The sequence below is a fragment of the Heloderma suspectum genome, chromosome 4 (genome assembly GCF_057233095.1).
Source record: "Heloderma suspectum isolate Gila_16-S chromosome 4, 16-S_ref, whole genome shotgun sequence".
Taxonomy (NCBI): domain Eukaryota; kingdom Metazoa; phylum Chordata; class Lepidosauria; order Squamata; family Helodermatidae; genus Heloderma; species Heloderma suspectum.
This window is the reverse complement of record NC_139461.1, coordinates 37715585-37737101: the sequence shown is the minus strand read 5'-3', so window position 1 is coordinate 37737101 and position 21517 is coordinate 37715585. Positions and strand designations below refer to the sequence as shown.

Below are 21517 nucleotides of genomic sequence, written 5' to 3'. Positions count from 1 at the left end.
CTTGCAGTTGACGTAACTGTATAAATTTTATCCCAAAGCAGTGACTCATAATATAACACTTGCATTTGTTTCCAAGTTCATAGTTAGATTAATTATCTCCTGCATCCTTAAGAAAAATTATTTTGGCTATATCTTGAGTTTGTAATGGTGACATTTAATTTTGTATGCAAAAGGCAGCAGCTCCCTTTTGTTTGTTCATATTAACTTGAAACTTTATTGTGTTTTATTCCCAATCATGGCTCAGGAAATGAGATTCACCATCACTGCATTAGTTTAGCCACTAGTGGCGAAGGGAATAATTTGAATTAACCCAGATACTGCAGTAAAACTGGCTTCTGAGGAGCTGATTTCTTGGCAGTTACCATCCATCTCACTGATGTGCTCTGGGGATTGGGGTAATCGCAGAGAAATGCTTTGTCTAATGTGTCGATTTTACTTATTGCATGCAAGCCACCAATACAAAATGTGGACAGGATTATGAATCACTGACCACTCTGAATTTTAATGTCTTTTACATTGATCCCACTTCCAACAGCATCAGTGGGAAAGCTATTTTAAGGCGCCTTGAGAACTTAATGAACTGATAAATGCTGGCTCCATGTGTAAAGGTGGAGCCTCATTTGAGCAGGCCAGTGGTTGAGTTGATCCAAGACATCTTGCTGTCTCCAAGTGGCTGCACCACAGTTTGGGAGGGTTGCATCAGAATCCCTTGCACTGCATTGCCAAGCACGCTGGAATTATAATCTCTTGTATCCTGGCTGGGTGAAAGTCCCTTTTCCTTCAGTGCATGTATAATGGGGCCCCAGCATATTTGAAAAAAGGAGGATATATGAAACATAGAAGCTGCCTTATACTGAGTCAGACCCTGGGTCCATCTAGCGCAGTCAACACTAACTGTGTTAACACTAACTGGCAGCAGCTCTCCAGGATTTCAGTCAGGAGTTCTTCTAGTCCTACCTGGAGATGCTGGGGATTGAACCTGGGATCTTCAGTGGGACACACTGAGAGCCAGTGTGTGGTGTAGTGGCAAGAGTGTTGGACTAGGAGCTGGGAGATCCGGGTTCTAGTCCCCACTCGGCCATGGAAGCTCACTGGGTGACTTTGGGCCAGTCACAGACTCTCAGCCCAACCCACCTCACAGGGTTGTTGTTGTGAGGATAAAATGGAGAGGAGGAGGATAATGTAAGCTGCCTTGGGTTCCTTGCAAGAGGAAAAAAAGGCGGGGTATAAATGCAATGCAATAAAAAATAAATAAAATCTTCTGCATGCAAAGCAGGTGCCCTACCACTGAGCCATGGCCCCACCTGTATTCATCACTCTAGAGAAGAAATATGCCTCCTTCTGAGAAGTATCTCACTATTGTCTAGGCCTGGAGTCTGCATGGTGCCTGTGAGCACCAATGTTCCTATCTTCATGCCTGCCAGACTGCCTGTCCATCCTGATTTTTATTTTATTTCTTTAGATTTTTTGTAATTAAAAAAAAAATAAGTGGGAGGCTGGCATGCTGCACAGCAAAGTGCTGCCCTCCAGAACCATCTTAATTGGGTTCAAAAGAGTGGCTTTGTGTACTTTTCTCTTATCCTCACCAGTTTATCTTCTGGGACATGGTTGTTTCGTAGAAGGCAAGCCATTTCATGAATGGGCAAGCCCCCGTGGCAACCAGTTTGTCAAGAGTGCCCATGACAGTCTCACAAGATTCCACTGGACCCAAAACATTGGGGAGCCCTGATGTAGATTCTAGATCAGGGGTGCAAAAAGTGTGGCTTGCAGGCCACAGGTAACACCCCCAAGACCTGTCTGGCAGGCCTCAAGACCCTCAGCATCTACTGCAGACGGGAAAAAAAAGAAAAGGTGAGGAAATAATGCTCTAGGAACAGGCTCTATAGTCCCTGCCATAGAAGCCTCATTCCCAGAGCATCCTAGAAAGCATTACCGGAAAGTTCCTGCGTGCTTCCTGTGACGATCCAGAGATGTTCTAGGAACAAGGCTTCCATGGCAGGACCTGTAGTGCCCTTTCCTAGATGCCCCCCCTTCCCCGCCATTTTGGGGCAGCAATGGAGGAAGGTTTAAAACTGTGAGTGAGTAGGTGTGTGTATATGTGAGTGAGTGCGGGGAGAAGTGAGGGGATGTGTATGTGAGTGGGAGTAGTTGGTGTATATCAGGGGGGCATAGGGGAACCCCCCAAAGGAATGCAGTACTGGTAGTATACCCCTGTCTTAAAGGTGTTGCAATATTAGAAATTATGCAAGACAAGCACAGTGGGAATGAGTGAGTGGTGTTTGTGTGTGTGAATGTGAGTTGCATGTGCATGTATGTATGAAGGTGCACGTGTGTGTGTGTATATGTGGCCCCCGCCACCCCAGCAGACCCCCAATGTGGGCCTTGGGGCCTAAAAGATTGTGCACCCCTGCTGTAGATGATCAGTTATCATGAGACAGGAAGCAAGCTGAAGAAATTACAGCTGGTTGTTCTGTGCTCTTTTATTTATTTAACTAGCCTCAGTTTTGTTTTGGTCATGTAAACCAGTATTCACATTATGGGGAAAATGATAGGAGGCCTTTAATAAATCCAGCCCTCCTTTTTCTGGCTTTCCCATAGCCACATAACTGTAGCTATATTACGCGCCCCACAGCTTTCTAAAAAACAGTAGAGGGCAGGCCCTTTCTGCCTACCCTTGTAATTTGATCACTGATGTAAACACATCTAGTATTGTGAGATGCTATTAAGTAATTTTACTAACACTACAGACTGCAATGTTTTGTCCCTTTGCTTTAGTTTAAAAGTTAAAAATTAAGCAATGTTGACAGCACTGTAACTAAATGGGCCAGCCCAACCATTAGGCAAAGTGAATTGGCTGCTTCTGGCAGCTAATTTTGGGTGTCATGAAAGGGCAGCTAGTTGGTAAAATTTTAACAACAAAAATTTAAAATTTTAAATTTTTTAATTTAAAAATTAAATGTATTTTTATTGTATTTTTACTGCTGGTGGGGGTGGGGAAGCTGCTTGTAGGAATCTTTTCCCTCCCAGGTGCCAAAATAACTCCACTAGCCTTGGGCACTGTGTACCTAGACATGGGAAGGGGGCACCATTTGCTACGCTACCCCAGGCAGCAAAATGTCTTGTGCTAGCCCTCTTCCCCCATCCAATGCTCTTTCCTCTCTGTCTACCTTTCAAACTGCAAAAAGAGATCTGTACTTCCAAACACAGAGCGCTGATACTTCCAAAGCAGATCCTTTGGCTCTGTTTACTCCCTAAAGTCAGAATGCCGAAAAAGGACATCAGCAATTAGCTAACTTTGCTCAGGCAGACTCATGCGGAGGAGAACAATAAATGTAATTGGCTTAAATAGAATATGCTGCAGTAGAATCTTTGGTAGTGTTACTGTTGTTTGTTCTTGACGCACGGTGGACCACCCAGTGAAACCTTCCCTGAGACAAAATGAGCACTGGTGAAAGGAATCACACTGCATGTTACAGCAGCAGCTAAAATATAGCCTCATGTCAGTCATGCATGAACTGAAAACCTTACATAAATCAAAACAAGACTATTTAGGAGACACATGACAGAGCTGTGCAACCTGCATTAATAAATATTGGCCAGGATATTCAGTTTCATGCTGGAGACAAACTGTAATTATGCTATGCAGGGGATTCAAAGAACTGAATGGAGAGAAAAGAGGTTAAAAAATGCAGTGAGTACTGCAGATTTTCCTTGATGTCCAACTTTTAAGGCTGTGCAAACAGAACTGCACTGCACCAGCAGGCAGATGTGGAAGAGGGGAGAAGTAGTATTTATGGGGTTTGTTAATCAAGGCAGTGAGCTGGCAGCTCCAATCACTTTGTAGCGGTCACTCCTGAACAAGTTTTATATGGCAGCTCTGCCCTCCAATACCCGCTGAGGTTACTGTTTATAAGCTCATTATCAGGGGCTAACAAGGTCATAGATATTTTGGAAGACCTGACAAGTGTTATTAAAAAATCTTGGTTACAGCATCAGTTTGTGATTGGTGCCCTTTTAACATGGACACAAACCCAGCCACTGATGTAAGCTGACACAGGAGGTGGTCTTGACCCTTTCCAGGCCACATTGTCCCATAATCCTTTACCAGAAGTAACTTTTTGTGGTAAGCCGGCCTCTGCCCTGATGTTGCTAGCTATAGGGGCCAGCCTAGAAATCTGGGCCGAGAATGCCCAAAATCTATTGGCATGGGAAGGAGTGGGCTTGGTTGAGTTTGGCTGAGGCTGATGAGAAATTATAAATAATGGGTTGGATCCAAGATCTGCTCACTGCGAGAGGAAGGGACTGTTTGCTAGAGGAACGACTCCACTCACGGAAGGTCCCTCTGCCTGATATTAGGAGATCCTCCCACAACCACAGCTCACCTCATTTAGCAAGGGTTTCCTGACTCTCTCTGTAGCATTTTCAGGCGCTTCTGTGGGAAGGAGGGAGTAAAGAAGTTCACTTCTGCCAGTTCAGTTGATCCAACTTAAATCTAACCCGGTACTTGCAGGATATGGCCATTGCATGTAAAAAAAAATCTAGAAGGCTATAGATGCCCTCACAAATTAATAGCAGCTGCAAGATACACATGCATGGATAAGAGAATTCAGCAAAAAATAATATTCTGCTTCATAATATTTCATCTGCAAATCCTTACAGGGAAGCATAATTCATCTCACCATTGGGAGTGTAACCCTAATCATGCATTCAGGCATGAGGGCTTAAAGAAAGTAGTGAGTCAAGGCCATGCATGTTGGACCTGCCCATTTCAGTTCAGACCTTGTCATGTTGGATCAGGAAGGTGTGAAAGGGACTTCAACTCGCGTTCACCTGAACACGAGTAGAATTCTGTGTGCTCGTAGACCCTGTCTTGTCAGGATTCCTGGTCGCACAGAGAGTTCTACTCACGTTCAAGCGAATATGAGTAAAGCTCCCTTTAGACCTTGCCATTTCAACACTGTAAGATCTGAACTGAGGTGAGCAGGACCAGTGCATCCGGAGATATAGGGGACATGGCCAATATCCAAGGCCCCAGGTCTCTACCCCCTTTAATCCCTCACACATTCACCTGAATGCCTGGACAGGGCTTGTGTATGCAAGACCTTTACATTCTGAAATGTATGTAAAAACAGCCAACCATTCACCTTTAATTCCTTTCCACAGCAGCCACCTGGGAGGAGGGAGAGAAGGAGGCGGGGAGTTTGGGAGTTTGGTTGTTTGTGACATCTTGCTGGCTTCCCAGCCCATCAGTCAAACTGAGTTCACCCTCTGCTGTCCCTCCAGGTATATATAAGGCATGGCATGCAGAGGCAGCGCCTCTGCGTCTCCAAGTGCGGCACTAAGTGTGCACTTAGCGATGCACTTGGAGACGCACGCAGGAGTGCACAGCAGAATTCCCCCTCCACCTTGGAAGACGCAGGTACAGCAGCAAAAACAGCAGCAGGAACATCTACTCCTGGGGGGAGGTACTACCACCTAACCTCCTCCAGGGTGTCAATCTATATTATCAGTATTGTCTGTAATACGGGAGAGCGCCATCAGGTAACCGTAACCTGGAATGTGGCTTTAGCGGGACTGAAATGCGTTTACCGGTGGAGGAAGTTGAGGCCACTATAGATGTAGTGCTGGGCAGAGGGTGCTATGGTGGTGGGAGGCGACGACATTGGGAGAGGGGGAGGCAATTGAGACACCTGCGTGCTCTAACCCCCTCTAGTCCGCCTGCCAACCTCCGTGATTTTGGTGTCTTGCCTGCAGGCCCCTCTAGCCCGAAGATGCTGCTGATGAATGCCAGGTCGGTTACTCAGAAAGGTAACATCATTTCTGAGCTTATAGCTGAAGAACATGCCGACCTGGCTTGTGTTACCGAAACTTGGTTGGATGAACAGGGAAGAGTCAGTCTCTCCCAAATGTGTCTGCCAGGATTTCTTGTGCAGCACCAAGCTCGATTAGAGGGGTGGGGGGGTAGCCTTGGTCTGTAGGGACTCTGTCCCCCTGGTCAGATTCCCTATCCAACAGTCAGCCAGTTTTGAGTGTCTGTACCCAGTGTTGGGCACCCGAGACAGGATAGGGATTCTGCTGGTGTACTGCCCACCCTGCTGCCCAACAGTCTCCCTGCCTGAGCTGACTGAGGTGGTCTTGAGCATGATGCTGAGGACCCCAAAGCGTATGGTGTTGGTGGACTTTAATATTCATGCTGAGGCTACTATGTCAAGAGCAGCTCAGGACTTCATGGCTGCCATGTCAACCATGGGCCTGTCTCAAATAATATCTTGCCCAGCACATGTGGCAGAACACACTTTGGACCTGGTTTTCTGTACTGGATTGGGAGAAAATGATCTGCAGGTGGGGGAGCCAGTAGTGACTCCTTTGGCATGGACAGATCATTATCTGATCAGTTTTGACCTTCAGGCCACATGTAACCTCCGCAGGGGTGGGGGACCAAATTTGATGGTCCGCCCCTGGAGACTGATGAATCTGGATGGATTTATGAGGTCTGTTGGGGATTTTTCTGCAGGCTTAGCAGGCGGTCCTGCCGAAGTCCTGGTCACTGTTTGGAATGAGGAGATGACCCAGGCTATTGAGATGATTGCTCCCAAATGTCCTTGACCTAGTCATAGAACTGTGTCAGCTCCTTGGTATTCTGAGGAGCTAAGGGCAATGAAACAACTGTGTTGACGATTAGAGCACAAATGGCAAAAGACTTTGAATATGATCAAACACAGATAAGAATCCACTTGCGATCTTATTCTGTGGCGGTGATGGTGGTGAAGAAATCCTACTTCTCCGCCACCATTGCATCTGCTCAGTGTTGTCCAGCAGAGCTATTTCATGTGGTTAAAGGCCTCTTGGGTGTAGGCCTTGGAACACAAGAACTCGAACCCTCAAGGCCCGCTGTGAACAATTTGCCAGACACTTTGCAGATAAAATCATTTGTATTCACACTGACTTGGATGACATTGTTTTGACAGAGTCTGATATGGACGGGGCTGGTGCAGCATCTAGTCATGTTATGGATACCTTTCAGCTTGTGCAGCCTGAGGAAGTGGACAAACTGCTTGGAGGACTGAGGCCTACTACTTGCCTTTTAGATCCTTGCCCATCCTGGCTTGTGAAATCTGCCAGAGTTGGGCTGGATATCTGGACCTCAGAGGTAGTAAATGCCTCCTTGAGGGACGGCAAGGTCCCCACAGCTTTGAAAGAAGCTGTGGTGAGGCCCTTGCTGAAGAAACCAGATTTAGATCCTATGGTTCCAGATAATTACCGCCCTGTGTCAAATTTGCCATTCTTGGGCAAGGTGCTGGAGTGTGTGGTGGCCTCACATAGGAATGGCGGAGAATTCCACCACGGACTCCAGTGAGACCGGATTCTTTAGAATCCGGTCCCCCGGAGTCCGTGGTGGAACGGCCTCCGCCACCCCGCGGAATCCCCCCAGGACAGACCTACCTGGTGGTGGATGTGGCGGCAGCGGCAGCTCCAGCGGTAGATGAAGTGGCGGCGGTGGCTCCAGCCGCTGCTGGGCTGCTGCGGACGCAAATGGCGGCCGTCGTAGTGGCCGCCATTTGTGTCCCTATGCTAGCCCGTGATAGGCTACATATATATTTACGAAGCCTATCACAGCTAAAGCAGGGATGCAAATGGTGTCCCCTACCCCATTTGCGTTCCTGCTTTAGCCGTGATAGGCTACATAAATATTTATGTAGCCTATCAAGGGCTAGCATAGGGACACAAATGGCGTCCCCTACGCAGGATGCCATTTGCGTCCGCAGCAGCCCGGCAGGGGCTGGAGCCGCCGCTTCATCCGCCGCCGGAGCTGCCGCCACCAGGTAGGTCCATCCTGGGGGTATTCTGCGGGGTGGTGGTGGGGGGGAGGCCATTCCACCACGGACTCCAGGTGAATGAGAGTGAACAAACAGAAACTTAATCCAGACAAGACAGAGGTACTGTGGGTTGGGAAACCAACTGCTTCAGATGGAGGTTTACAACTGGTCTTAGATGGGGTTGCACCCCCGCTGAAAGACCAAGTGTGCAGTCTGGGAGTCCTCCTGGACTCTGAGCAAACTGCAGAAGCCCAGGTGGCTGCCGTGTCCAGGAGTGCTTTTTACCAGCTTAGGCTGGAACGCCAACTGCAGCCCTATCTGGAGAGGACGGACCTTCCTTCAGTTATCCACGCACTAGTCATGTCCAGGCTGGACTACTGTAATGCGCTATATGTGGGGCTGCCTTTGAAGATGGTTCATAGAATCATAGAATAGTAAGGTTGGAAGGGGCCTATAAGACCATCGAGTCCAACCCCCCTGCTCAGTGCAGGAATCCAAGTCAAAGCATCCCTGACAGATGGCTGTCCAGCCTCATCTTGAATGCCTCCAGTGCGGGAGAGCCTACCACCTCCCCAGCTAATTGGTCCCATTGACATATTGCTCTAACAGTCAGGAAGTTTTTCCTGATGTTAAGCCAGAATCTGGTTTCCTGGAATCCCATGATTCCGTGTCCTGCATTTTAGGATCATAGAATCATAGAATAGTAGGGTTGGAAGGGGCCTACAAGGCCATCGAGTCCAACCCCCTGCTCAATGCAGGAATCCAAGTCAGAGCGTCCCTGACAAATGGCTGTCCAGCCTCGTCTTGAAGGCCTCCAGTGTGGGAGAGCCCACCACCTCCACAGGTAATTGGTTCCATTGTCGTATTGCTCTTACAGTCAGGAAGTTTTCCGGAATCTGGCTTCCTGTCACTTGAGCCCATGATTCCGTGTCCTGCACTCTGGGATGATCGAGAAGAGATCCTGGCCTTCCTCTCTGTGACAACCTTTCAAGTACTTGAGGAGCGCTATCATATCTCCCCTCAGTCTTCTCTTCTCAAGGCTAAACATGCCCAGTTCTTTCAGTCTCTCTTCATAGGGCTTTGTTTCCAGTCCCCTGATCATCTTTGTTGCCCTCCTCTGAACCCTCTCCAGTTTGTCTGCATCCTTCTTAAAGTGTGGTGCCCAGAACTGGACACAGTACTCCAGATGAGGCCTAACCAGTGCTGAGTAGAGGGGAACTAGTACTTCTCGTTATTTGGAAGCTATGCTTCTATGAATGCAGCCCAAAATAGCATTTGCCTTTTTTGCAGCCACATCACATTGCTGGCTCATATTCAGCTTGTGATCGACAACAATTCCAAGAGCTTTCTCGCTTGTAGTGTGGTTGAGCCACGTATCCCCCATCTTGTAACTGTGATTACAAGAAGCAGATGTCAGTGCTCATGGTTCAGAAACTCCAGCTTGTGCAGAATGCGGCCGCCAGAGTATTGGTGGGGTCAAGGCAATTCAGTCATATAACGCCTATACTGCACCAGCCGCACTGGTTACCGGTGCGTTTCTGGGCCCAATTCAAAGTGCTGGTTTTGACCTTTAAAGCCTTAAACAGTTTGGGACCAAGTTACTTGAAGGACCGCCTACACCCATATCAGCCTGCCCTCACTTTATGATCAGAAAGAGAGGCCCTTCTCATTTGTCCACCTGTGAGAGCAGTCAGGTGGGTGGCTACACGTGAGAGGGCCTTCACTGCAGTGGCCCCACACCTTTGGAACAAGCTGCCATTGGAGGTCCACCATGCTCTGTCATTGCAGACTTTTAAGAAGGCCTTGAAAACATATTATTTTACCTTGGCCTTCTATTGATATGACTCCTATTGTTGCTGTTGCTGCTGTGTTAACATCATTGTTGGTTTTATTGTTGGCTTTTATTGTTGGTTTTATTGTTTTTATATTTTTATCACTTTTAATATTTTAATTGTTTTTATGTATTCTATTGTTGTAAGCTGCCTTGGGAGGGCCTCTGCCCTGAAAGGCGGCCAAGAAATATTTTAAATAAATAAGTGAATTTCCTTTCTTCAAGTTTACATTCCAGCCCAACAGAGTTACCAGCACTGTTTTGAGGGGTCCCTTTACAAAAGATCCTGTGATGGGCTCCGTCTTACATTGGTGGGACCCTGAAGTGTTACCTGGTGGCCAGTAGCAACAGTGCTTCAACCAGCAGAGAGCCACCATTTAAATTTCCCACAATACCTCACATGTAGGACACCCAGCTGCCTCGTGTGGAGCCCTGGAAGCAGACGTCAGTGCTCATGGGCCCTGCCAGGGTGCTGAGTCCCCAGCAGCTGTTGGAGGGTGCTGGCGGTTGATGACAAACCTGACCAGCACATGTTCACACACACTCTTCCCTGCCTTCCCCCACTATTGTAATCTGGGCTGCAGGAAGAGCAGCTCTTAAATCTGTCCTTCTCACTTGAAGATCTGTGCAGTGTTTCTTCTGAGGCAGCAACACTCATCTATGGAAAAGAATACATACTACACTGACATACTGATGTATGTCAGGGGTGCTCCTCATGGAGCATTCAATTACACTCTTCCATTAAATGTAATTTAGAAGCTCTGATGAGTTCCGCATGCTGTGTGTCTCATTTGGTAGACGCCCTTGAAACAGCAGGGACAGAGCCATTCTGTGGATGTCAAGTCTGTTGCAATGGTGAAACAGCATGGCCCCATGCTCCAATGTTATGAACACTTGCTGGAGGAACCAGCTGTCCAGAAAATCACACTCAGATCTCAAACATGATAGTTTTCACGCAAGTGGTTTTATTTTTTGCAGAATATATTTAATACAAAAGAGTTCAGACATCCCCAAAATCTATGCATAACTCTGCCAATTTTATCTATATATTACTTCATTTTTTAATCACCTAAATTGATTTTGTCTCAGGAACTGGGCATAACAATAGTGTCACTTGAGTGTGATCTTTATTCCATTCAGTGTGACCTTGAGCATGCTTATTCAGAAGTAAGCCCCATTAAGCTTACTTAGTATGTGTACCCATAGGCTGCAATCCTATACACACTTTCCTGTGAGTAAAGTCTCATTGAACTGAATGGGACTGACTTCTCAATAAACATCAAATTGTGCTGTTCCTCCTTTCAAACTGATTTGGTTTAGATAATTATACCCATTTTGCAGATGGGTATTACATCCATCTATAGTAAAATAATAATAATATATAATATAATAATATTTAAAATTGGTATTATATCCATCTGTAATATTATAACTGCCCAGAGACCTTCAGCTATTGGGCAGTATAGAAATGAAAAAATAAATAAATACCCATTTTTATAGATTATACCCATTTATTTAGGAGAACAGAAACGCTAAGAAAAAGTGACTTGCCAGTGAGCTTGTGACAGAACCTGGATTTCAGCCAATTTCAGAGCCCATGTTAGAGTCTGGTTCAAAATCATAGGAACAGTGTCGGGAGCTACTAGCTTATATAGCTTTTTAAAGAGGAATTAGAGATACTCATGTTGAATAAGAGCCATGATATAGTTACACTGAATCTCCATGTTCAGAGGCAGTCAGGCAGTGTATATTTTGGATATCAGATGCTGGGAGCAAATAAGTGAATGCTGTCAAATTACTGCCATCCTTGAGAGTTTCCACTTGTTTAAGGAAGCACTGTGGAGAATCTTATCACATGTATGCCCCGCACCTGATTAGAAATCCAGGAAAGAAGGCAGAATGGAGAAAACAATATTGTTTAGAATGTAATGTAAGATCAATGTAAGATCAATGAATCAAGGTAAGCTGGAGGTGGTCAAACATGAGATGGCAAGATTGAACATCGACATCTTGGGAATCAGCGAACTACAATGGACAAGTATGAGCGAATTTAATTCAGGTGACCATCATATCTACTATTGTGGGCAAGAACCCTTAGAAGAAATGGAGTAGCACTCATAGTCAACAAAAGGGTGGGAAAAGCAGTACTGGGGTACAACCTTAAAAACGATAGAATGATCTCAGTACGAATCCAAGGCAAACCATTCAACAAAACAGTAATTCAAGTCTATGCCCCAACCACTGAGGCCGAAGAAGCTGAGGTTGATTGGTTCTATGAAGACCTACAACACCTTCTAGAACTAACACCAAAAAAAGATGTCCTCTTCATCATAGGAGATTGGAATGCTAAAGTAGGAAGTCAAGAAATCACTGGGATAACAGGCAAGCATGGCCTTGGTGCACAAAATGAAGCAGGACAAAGGCTAATAGAGTTTTGCCAAGAGAACACGCTGATCATAGCAAGCACTCTTTTCCAACAGCACAAGAGACGACTCTACACATGGACATCACCAGACGGTCAATATTGAAATCAGATTGATTATGTACTTTGCAGCCAAAGATGGAGAAGCTCTATACAGGCAGTAAAAACAAGACCTGGAGCTGACTGTGGCTCAGATCATGAGCTTGTTATTGCTACATTTTGGCTTAAATTGAAGAACGTAGGGAAAACCACTAAACCATTCAGGTATGACCTAAATCATATCCCTTATGAATATACAGTGGAGGTGAGGAATAGATTTCAGGGATTAGACCGGATAGACAGAGTGCCTGAGGAACTATGGACGGAGGTCCGTAACATTGTTCAGGAGGCAGCAATGAAATCCATCCCAAAGAAAAAGAAATGCAAGAAAGCCAAGTGGCTGTCTGATGAGGCTTTACAAGTAGCTGAGGAAAGAAGGGAAGTGAAAAGCAAGGGAGAAAGGGGAAGATATACCCAACTGAATGCAGAGTTCCAGAGAATAGCAAGGAGAGACAAGAAGGCCTTCTTAAATGAACAATGCAAAGAAATCAAAGAAAACAATAGAATGGGAAAGACTAGAGATCTCTTCAAGAAAATTGGAGATCTCAAGGGAACGTTTTGTGCAAAGACGGGCATGATAAAGGACAAAGAAGGCAGGGACCTAACAGAAGCAGATGAGATTAAGAAGAGGTGGCAAGAATACACAGAAGAACTAAACAGGGAAGATCTTAATGTCCCTGATAGCCATGATAGTGTGGCCACTGAACTTGAGCCGGACATCCTAGAGAGTGAAGTCAAGTGGGCCTTAGGAAGCATTATGAACAACAAAGCTAGCGGAGATGACAGTCTTCCAGCTGAGCTATTTAAAATCCTAAAAGATGATGCTGTTAAAGTGCTGCACTCAATATGCCAAAAAATGGCCACAAGACTGGAAAAACTCAACAGACTCAACAGTGGCCACAAGACTGGAAAAGGTCAGTTTACATTCCAATTCCAAAGAAGGGCAATGCCAAAGAGTGTTCAAACAATTGCGCTCATTTCACATGCCAGCAAGGTTATGCTCAAAATCCTACAGGCTAGGCTTCAGCATTATATGAACCGAGAACTACCGGAAGTACAAGCTGGGTTTTGAAGAGGCAGAGGAACTAGAGATCAAATCGCCAACTTTCGCTGGATCATGGAGAAAGCAAGAGAATTCCAGAAAAACATCTATTCCTGCTTCATTGGCTATGTTAAAGCCTTTGATTGTGTGGATCACAACAAACTGTGGCAAATTCTTTAAGGGAGGGGAGTACCAGACCACCTTACCTGTCTCCTGAGAAACCTGTACGAGGGTCAAGAAGCAACAGTAAGAACCGGGCATGGAACAACCGATTGGTTCAAAATTGGGAAAGGAGTACGACAAGGCTGCATATTGTCACCCTGCTTATTTAATTTATATGCAGACTACATCATGAGAAATGCCGGGTTGGATGAATCACAGGTCGGAATTAAGATTGCTGGGAGAATTCTCAACAACCTCAGATACGCAGATGATACCACCCTAATGTCCAAAAGCGAAGAGGATCTAAAGAGCCTCTTGTTGAGGGTGGAAGAGGAGAGTGCAAAAGCTGGCTTGAAACTCAACATTAAAAAAACTAAAATCATGGCATCTGGCCCCATCACTTCCTGGCATATAGAAGGGGAAGAAATGGAAGCAGTGACAGATTTTATTTTCTTGGGCTCCAAGATCACCGCAGACGGTGAGTGTAGCCATGAAATTAAAAGACGCTTGCTCCTTGGGAGGAAAGCTATGGCAAACCTAGACAGCACAGTAAGAAGCAGAGACATCACCTTGCTGACCAAGGTTCATATAATCAAAGCTATGGTTCTCCCATTAGTAACATGAGAGCTGGACTATAAGGAAGGCTGAAAGAATCGATGCTTTCGAACTGTGGTGCTGGAGAAGACTCTTACGAGTCCCCTGGACTGCAAGGAGGTCAAATCAGTCCATCCTAAAGGAAATCTCATGCTCATTGGAAGGACAGATACTGAAGCTGAAGCTCAAATACTTTGGCCACCTAATGCGAAGAGAAAAGTCACTGGATGCTGATGCTGGGAAAGACTGAAGGCAAAAGGAGAAGGGGACGGCAGAGGATGAGATGGCTAGATAGCATCACTGATGCAATGAATATGGACTTGAGCACGCTCCGGGAGAGAGCGCAGGACAGGAAGGCCTGGCGTGCTATGGTCCATGGGGTCACGAAGAGTCGGACACGACTGAACAACAAGTCATGTTGAAATCAATAGCACAAATTAACTGTGACTAATTTAAGTCCCATTGATTTGAATGGGTCTTAGGTGCCAATAAATTTTTCTGGACAAGGGCTGTTCAGGTTATCTTGGGAATTCGTTTGTTTGGTCTACAGCTAGTTCTCTAGTATGCCAAGATTTCCTTTATTCTCCAAAGTGTTGGAATCACTTTCAGTTATGGATGGCATACATTTTATTCCTCTTCCCAGATCATTAATAATAATCTAACCTACCGGATACCTGACAAATCCTTTTCTGGTGTTTTTTTTAATACTTAAGTTTTCTCTTTTAAAATAATTCTGCAAAGGACAAATACAGAACACATTCACAACACAGAATAACAACATGTTTGAATACAACATATATTGCAAAGGATCACTAGATAGTTTAGAAAATGGGTCTGATTGGATCCTTCCCCTATGCATAACATTAGGTGCGCAAAGCTGCCTGCATCTACAAGGGATGCCAGTGAGAGAAGCGGCTGGAGGGGAGAGGCCACATGGTGCAGCATATTTGCAAGGGGATGAGGCAGAAAACTGGATCATCCCCACAATGTTTTAGGTACTTGACGACAGGAAAGCCTGGCGTGCTATGGTCCATGGGGTCACGAAGAGTCGGACACAACTTAACAACAACAACAACAAACATATATGCGTGTTTGCGCTCGCAAACATGTACACACGTGAACGTTGCAGTAATGAATACAGTATTTCAGATGTCCCATATGAGATTCATTAAGAATTACTTTAAAGAATCCTGTATTGTTGGAAACTGTAGATAATGACTGGGTTGTTGGTATTGTTTATTTCATTTATAAAGAAAAAAAATAGAATAAAAAGTATTTCCAAAAAAAATAGAAGAATTACTTTAAAGCACTGCGAACACTCCTACTCACATTTCTCTACTTTATGGGACCATGAGGTGTGGAATTGTGTCTCGGGCACTTCACACAGTAACCACAATCCAGTGCATAGTTATGTGCATTTAAGTACCATTGAAATAAATGGGGCAGAAGCATAACTAACTCCATGTTGGATTTTGGCCATTACAATTTTTAGGTATAGACTTAACGTGTTTTTGTGTGTGTGCACCTAAAAATGTGAATGAGACAAATGTCTTTGCAAACATGTGTTTCAAAGAGGTACATTCATCAAGATTGGATGTAGCTACCTGTTGAGTGTCCCCTCAGTGGTCAACCTCATTTTGCTGCTAGAATTTGTGGGATGGCCCTCAGGAAGACTTTGCTACTGTATTTCTTTATGCATTTGGTTGAACCTAAATGCATTAGTTCTGTTTCAGTCGCATTTACACCAAACCAAATCATTACAAACTGTTACAACACAGTTGCACTTCTCCTTTCTCACGCTACCCCACTTCTCTCCATGAAATGTTTATCATAAGTCATGTGACACATGGTAGTAGTGGGGGACAAAACCCTTTTTGCCTATGAAGCAAAACAAATTCCCTATAAATTCTGATCCTGATTTTATAAATGGTATAGTTCTACTGCTTTTCCCTATATTCCACTGCTTTTCCCTATATTCCACTGCTTCTCCTTTCAGTAATTATTGCCTTTTCAAGGAGTTACTTTTGCAACTCTTAGAGGTTCCTTTCCTGTTATCCCAGTATACAAGACTGTAAAAAAATAGTAGTTCTTATACATAACTATGTATAAGAGTTAGTAGTAACCAAATAGTTTTTTCCTTTGATGATCATCTAAGCGCTTGCTGAGAAATGTTTAGTTTCTATTTTCATAAGCGGGGGTAACAATGCAGTTATTAATAAGAGTTTATACATGCAACATTATTTGTTTATTTAACCTATGGCTTTCCCTGTAGGCTCTCAGGGTGACATACAGCATAAAAACAAAACAATGATAACTGTAATCAAGAACTCCAAGATACAATCACAATAAAATGCAGTAGCAAGAACACAATAAGCATTCGAAACAGAGACCGAAACAACAAGGCAGCAAACAAGATTTAAAACAGTCACGAAGATAAAACAGCTCAAAACACAACACAATTTTAGAACGTAAGATCTAAAGTACAAAATAGAACTGGGCAATAAAAAGGTATAGCAAGTTAAAATGTCTGAGAGAATAAAAAGGGAGTTGTCTAGCACTGAAAGATCAACCATGAAGGTACCAGATGAGCCTCTCCTCTTGGGAGGGCATTCCACAATTGGGGGGCCACCACTGAAAGGCCTGCTCACAAACAGCCTCCTACAGAATCATAGCATGTAGGGTCACTTGGAGCAGGGCTTCCGATGAAGGCATAAATAGGCACACATGGGACATTAAGGCACATTAATAGGCACATAAAATTAGAAGTTACTTTAAAAACAACTCCCTTTGTCTGATTTCAACAGATCAGTTCCATGTCTCCATTGATTACCTTCATTATAATTAAACTGTTCACTGATAGACTGGCTCTTCCATCCTTGGATTTTCTTTACTAAATAGCAGTTGTGAGGCGGGCAATCCAGATTGGAATCATGGCGTTAACCTTTGTACCCACCCTAGTCATGATCCAGATGGGTGCTCCCCATGGTTGCTCTTTGGCCTAGGTTGCTATTTGACCCCTGGGGCAAATAGAAGCCATGGTGGGTCCCAATCCAAGTTGGGACTGTGGCAGAGGAAAAGGTTAAAGCCCCTCCCCCACACTGCCCCTCCCATGTCTGGGTCACCCTCCCTTGTGACTGCTATTTAATAACGAAAAAGCAAGCATGCAACGGGAATCACAGGCTTAATGTCTCATCTAGTTCAGCCTTAAGAAGATGTTCAACACACAACTGAATCTATATTTAATCTTCCTTTGAGGATATGTATTGTTGTGTCCAGATCAGCAGTGGTTCTTCTTGCAAATACTTCCACATTTATTACCATCAAAACCAGAACCATTTCAGGATCATCATTTGTCTGACTCATTAGGTGGGTGGGTTAAATGTCTGGAGTGACTCATCAAAAGCTTATTTGTAAGCACTAGTCAGTGCTTCTCCTCAGAGACAAGAAACACCACGACATGAAAAATCTTAAGGTGGTTTGCCTGAAAATCTGTAAGTAATCTTCAGAATTATGCTTTCAAGTACACTCCAGGTGGGTAATAATATATCTGTCAAAATCCATGCAGAAATATGTAACACATTTCCCTTGTTTTCTGGTCAGGTCAGATGTCTGGAGTACTTACTGTCTTGTTCTGGGCACCATATTTTTAGAAGGTCATTGACAAACGGTAGCATGTCTGAAGGAGGATGACCAAGATTGTGAGGGGTCTGGAAACCACGTCCTATCAAGAATGATTGAAATTGCTGAGTATGTTTAGCCTGAAGAGAAGATTAAGGGGAGACATTATACCTGCCTTCAAACATCTGGTGGGCTGTCATGTAGAACTTTTTTCTGTTGCTCCAGAGGGCAGGAGTAGAACCAATGAGTGCAGGGGAGCAGATTTTGGCTCACCCTTAAGAAAAACTTCCTAATTAATGGCTGTTTGACAGCAGAACAGACTGCCTTGGGAGACAGATCACTGGAGGAATTTAAGCAGAGGCTGGAGGGATGTTGTAACTGCATCCTACATTGTAGATGCTGAACTGAGGAGGGGCTTCAACCAGATGACCTCTAAGGTCTGTTCTGGCTCTATAATTCTATGATTCTCCTCTTAGGCTATGTATCGATTTACATCTAATTAAGTATGCATATAATTGCAGGTGTGCAGTGCAATCCTAAGTTTGTTTACTTTGAAGTAAATCAATGGTCTTAGTGGGACTTACTCCCTAGTAAGTGTGCTTAGGATTGCACTGCAAATCAATAGTTGTAGTAGTGCCTCAGTTTTGGCCCACATCGCCATTTTGCTGGTTGCAGGGAAAGCGGGAAAATACATTTGTCTTTGGACGTATTTAGAATAGCAGCAGCAGTGTGGAACCACATTGAGCAAGACAGTGTAGAATCAGTGGACTGGGGAGGCTGCCCCCGTTTGCCGGGGTGGGCAGCATATGGCCCTCCAGATGTTTTCTGGACAACTCTTATCATCCCTTACCACTCGCTATGCTGGCTAGCGCTGATGGAAGCTGTAGGCCAAAACATCTGGAGGGCTACAAGTTGCCCACCTCTGCTATAAGCAATGTTAACAAATATTTATCTTTAACAATGAAGCATTTATTTAGTATCTAATCAGCGGATGTTCAAAATCAGGTATGCATTGGTGATTTATAGCATCACCCTAAGCATGTTTAGACAGAAAGAAGTCCTACAACTCCCAGCATGCCCCAGCCATTGTAGGACTTCTTTCTGTCTAAACATGCATAGGATTGCACCTTTAATTGCTCGAACCAACGATCCTGTTATAAACATTGTGACGCTTTGTAAAGTTGTTGATTATGCCTATAACTCACACATTGTAATAAAACACAAGCAAATAAGAACATCAACAGCCACAATATATCAGCGATAAAATACCCTGAAAAAGAAACTGAACCTGCCCTAGCATTTCTCCTAGAATATCATTAGAGAGAGACATTGACAGGCTTTCCTTAGGACCACATTCTAAGAGCTGCTAGGACAAAGGCATCCAAATAATATTATTACTCCCTCAGAGATGGGAATCTGCACAGGTGATGGGGAGAGTTCATATGGGGAAAGATGTTATTCGACGTGTATTTGATTCCAGGACATAAACTTTTGGAAAATTCCATCCTTTTCTTACTTTATGTCTGTTTTAGAATCAGAATGGATAAAAATACAGACACATGAATAATAAAAACTGCAAATGAGAAGGATATTAATAATCTTAAGATCTGTGTATGTATAAACATCTACCCCACTGCTCAGTAACCTGCTGCATTTCAGTTAAAAACAAAAGATGTTATCCTTATAAAATGATATTTATTAAGACAACAGACTCATTACAGGACAAAATTGGAAAAGTTTGTCTTATTTAATTAGAATCTGATTGTGTTGTGTTAAAAAGCTAATATGCTTATAAATCAGTGCTGCCTCTTTAGGAGACATTTTGTTCTATTGAAGCAATAGAAGGAGCAAGTAACAAGTGAAAGCTGCTAAGTTATGTTTCCAGGTAAAATGTAAACTGTATAGCTGATCTCTTTAAACAGCTGGGATTTTTATAATTTTAAAAATAAAAAAGGAAGGAATGCCCTGTGACATTTGGGGTGTGTGTGTGTATGTAAGAAATATGATCACACAGATAGTTGTTGAATGCATTTGTGTTGAATTATTTTTTCCCCATTCATCCTTTTTTTTACACTGAACAGCAATCTGGATAAGCGGCAGAGCAATCAAATGATCATTTTTCACCAGCTCAATTGTGCAGCCACCCCTTCCCATGTGTCAGAAAACTCCCATGATGGTCTTCGAGAAGACAGGATACAGACAATCAGCGGCACCTCCATGCAAGATCAAACACTCTGGAACACGGTGCACTTTTCTTGGCTTGATCATGCCCGAGTCTGGTTAGCCTGGAGGCATGTGAGAACTGGCTTGTAAATCGTTCCATTTTGAACAAGGCCCTTCATTAAAGCACAAACTCCATAGGTGACCTCTCAAAGACACATTTTACTCTTGTCTATTTCCATCTTCACCCGCCATAACAGGATCTCCTGACCCCTGAAGAAAATGACTTCTTTTGCTGCATTTGCTCAGCATGTATGGGAGCATTTTGTGGCCAAGAGGAAGCCTGGCTGCAAGAACCTTTGGCTTCTGTTTGCAATCTGCAGCTCCGTCAGTTTAATAGCAAATGTGTTCCTGTTCTTAGCCGGGTATTCCTTATTAATGGACTATCCCACGTTTTCTATAGTCACATGCCTATTTTCCTGGATTACTCTTTCGATAAGTTTGTGCTTCTTCAGGTGTCTACGCTGCTTTGCTGCTCTCTTCTTCCTTTCCTGCGGACTGCGTGAAGGAAGAAACACCCTAATCGCTGCTGGGACTGGTGTAGTGGTAGCTGGCAACATCCAAAATATTTTCCACAACCTCAAGCAGCTGGCAGATAGTGTAAGTTGTATCCTTGAATCCCAGCGTTTTTCCTTTCTCAGCCACTACATTAAAGCAATTTGGTGGATTTACTATCAGACCAAGGCCCTGAGCAATCCATTTAAAGATATAGTGTCACTGGATGACAAGCTGAGTATGTCTTATTCAGTTTCAGACGAAGACTTGAAACTCAGGCTGAACAAAACAATGGTGGTCATCCAGAATGTCACCAACCAAATCTCCTCCATACTAGCCCTACAGTCGTGTTTGGGGAAGAAAGTGCTCCCTCTTCTGGGGACTGCTTTCATTCTTCTTGGGACATATCTCTTCCTCCGAAAATTCCTGAGCACGCACAACCTCAAGTTTAAGAACACTTACATTACAAAGGAGTTTATTAGATACAATGAGCAGCTGTGGCAGCAACAAAAGCTCTCAGTCCTTCCCCTCAGCAAAGAAGAAAGAAATGTGTACACAATGGTCCCATCTTTTTGCCAAACGCACAAAGAAAGGAAATGCACAGCACGTTTTTTTCTCCCCGTGCTTGCTAACCTTTGTATTTGGGCTCTCTTTGCAGCAGTAGATTATTTGCTTTACTGGCTCATTTTTTCAGTGAGCAAGCATCTCCAAGATTTCCCTGAGCTAGAGGTCCATTTGAAATTGTATTACCATGTAAGTATCTTAACTACAGTACCAGCACTTTTCTCTGGCTTTTATTGCTATAGATACAATTTTTTTCCGCAGAATAAACTTATGCAAAGTACAGAAGGCCTGTGGGTTGCACAGCACAAAAAGCCCTGGGTTTTAAAGGCCTGTAAATATCATCCTCCCACACACACATGTAAAAAGGTGGTTTGAAACATCCATCATTCAGTCAAGCTGAATGTTTGGTGTGGAGAGAGGTCAGAGGCACAAAATTTGGGAGGTGCCATTGCTAAGTGGTAAAGCACAGGTTCTAGCATTGTTTGCATGCTGAAGATCCTTGGCATCTCTACTTATAAAGATCTCTGGTAGCAGGGGATAAAGAAAGTCCTCTGCCCCCAAATGTAGCAAACTGATGTCAGAGTAGACCAGCCTTTCCCAACCTGGCATCTCATGTGCTGCCTGGGGATGCTGGAAGTTGTAGTCCAACACAT

At 44.1% G+C, this 21517-nt stretch overlaps 1 protein-coding gene across 5 annotated transcripts in view; it reads left to right on the top strand.

The window, feature by feature from the left end:
- The first annotated feature begins 1931 nt into the window (after positions 1–1931).
- DCSTAMP (dendrocyte expressed seven transmembrane protein) overlaps positions 1932–21517 on the top strand; it is a 105356-nt gene continuing 85770 nt past the window's right edge. Inside the window, exons 1-2 of one of the 5 annotated variants that reach the window (XM_084848960.1) lie at positions 1932–2074; positions 19667–21053. In XM_084848960.1, the coding sequence (XP_084705086.1) occupies positions 20028–21053 (1026 nt within the window). In that variant the 5' untranslated portion in view covers positions 1932–2074; positions 19667–20027. Of the gene's footprint in view, positions 2075–17232; positions 17499–19271; positions 21054–21517 lie in introns of those variants that run through there. The other 4 variants (XM_084848961.1, XM_084848965.1, XM_084848963.1 and 1 more) reach the window with 4 other exon arrangements.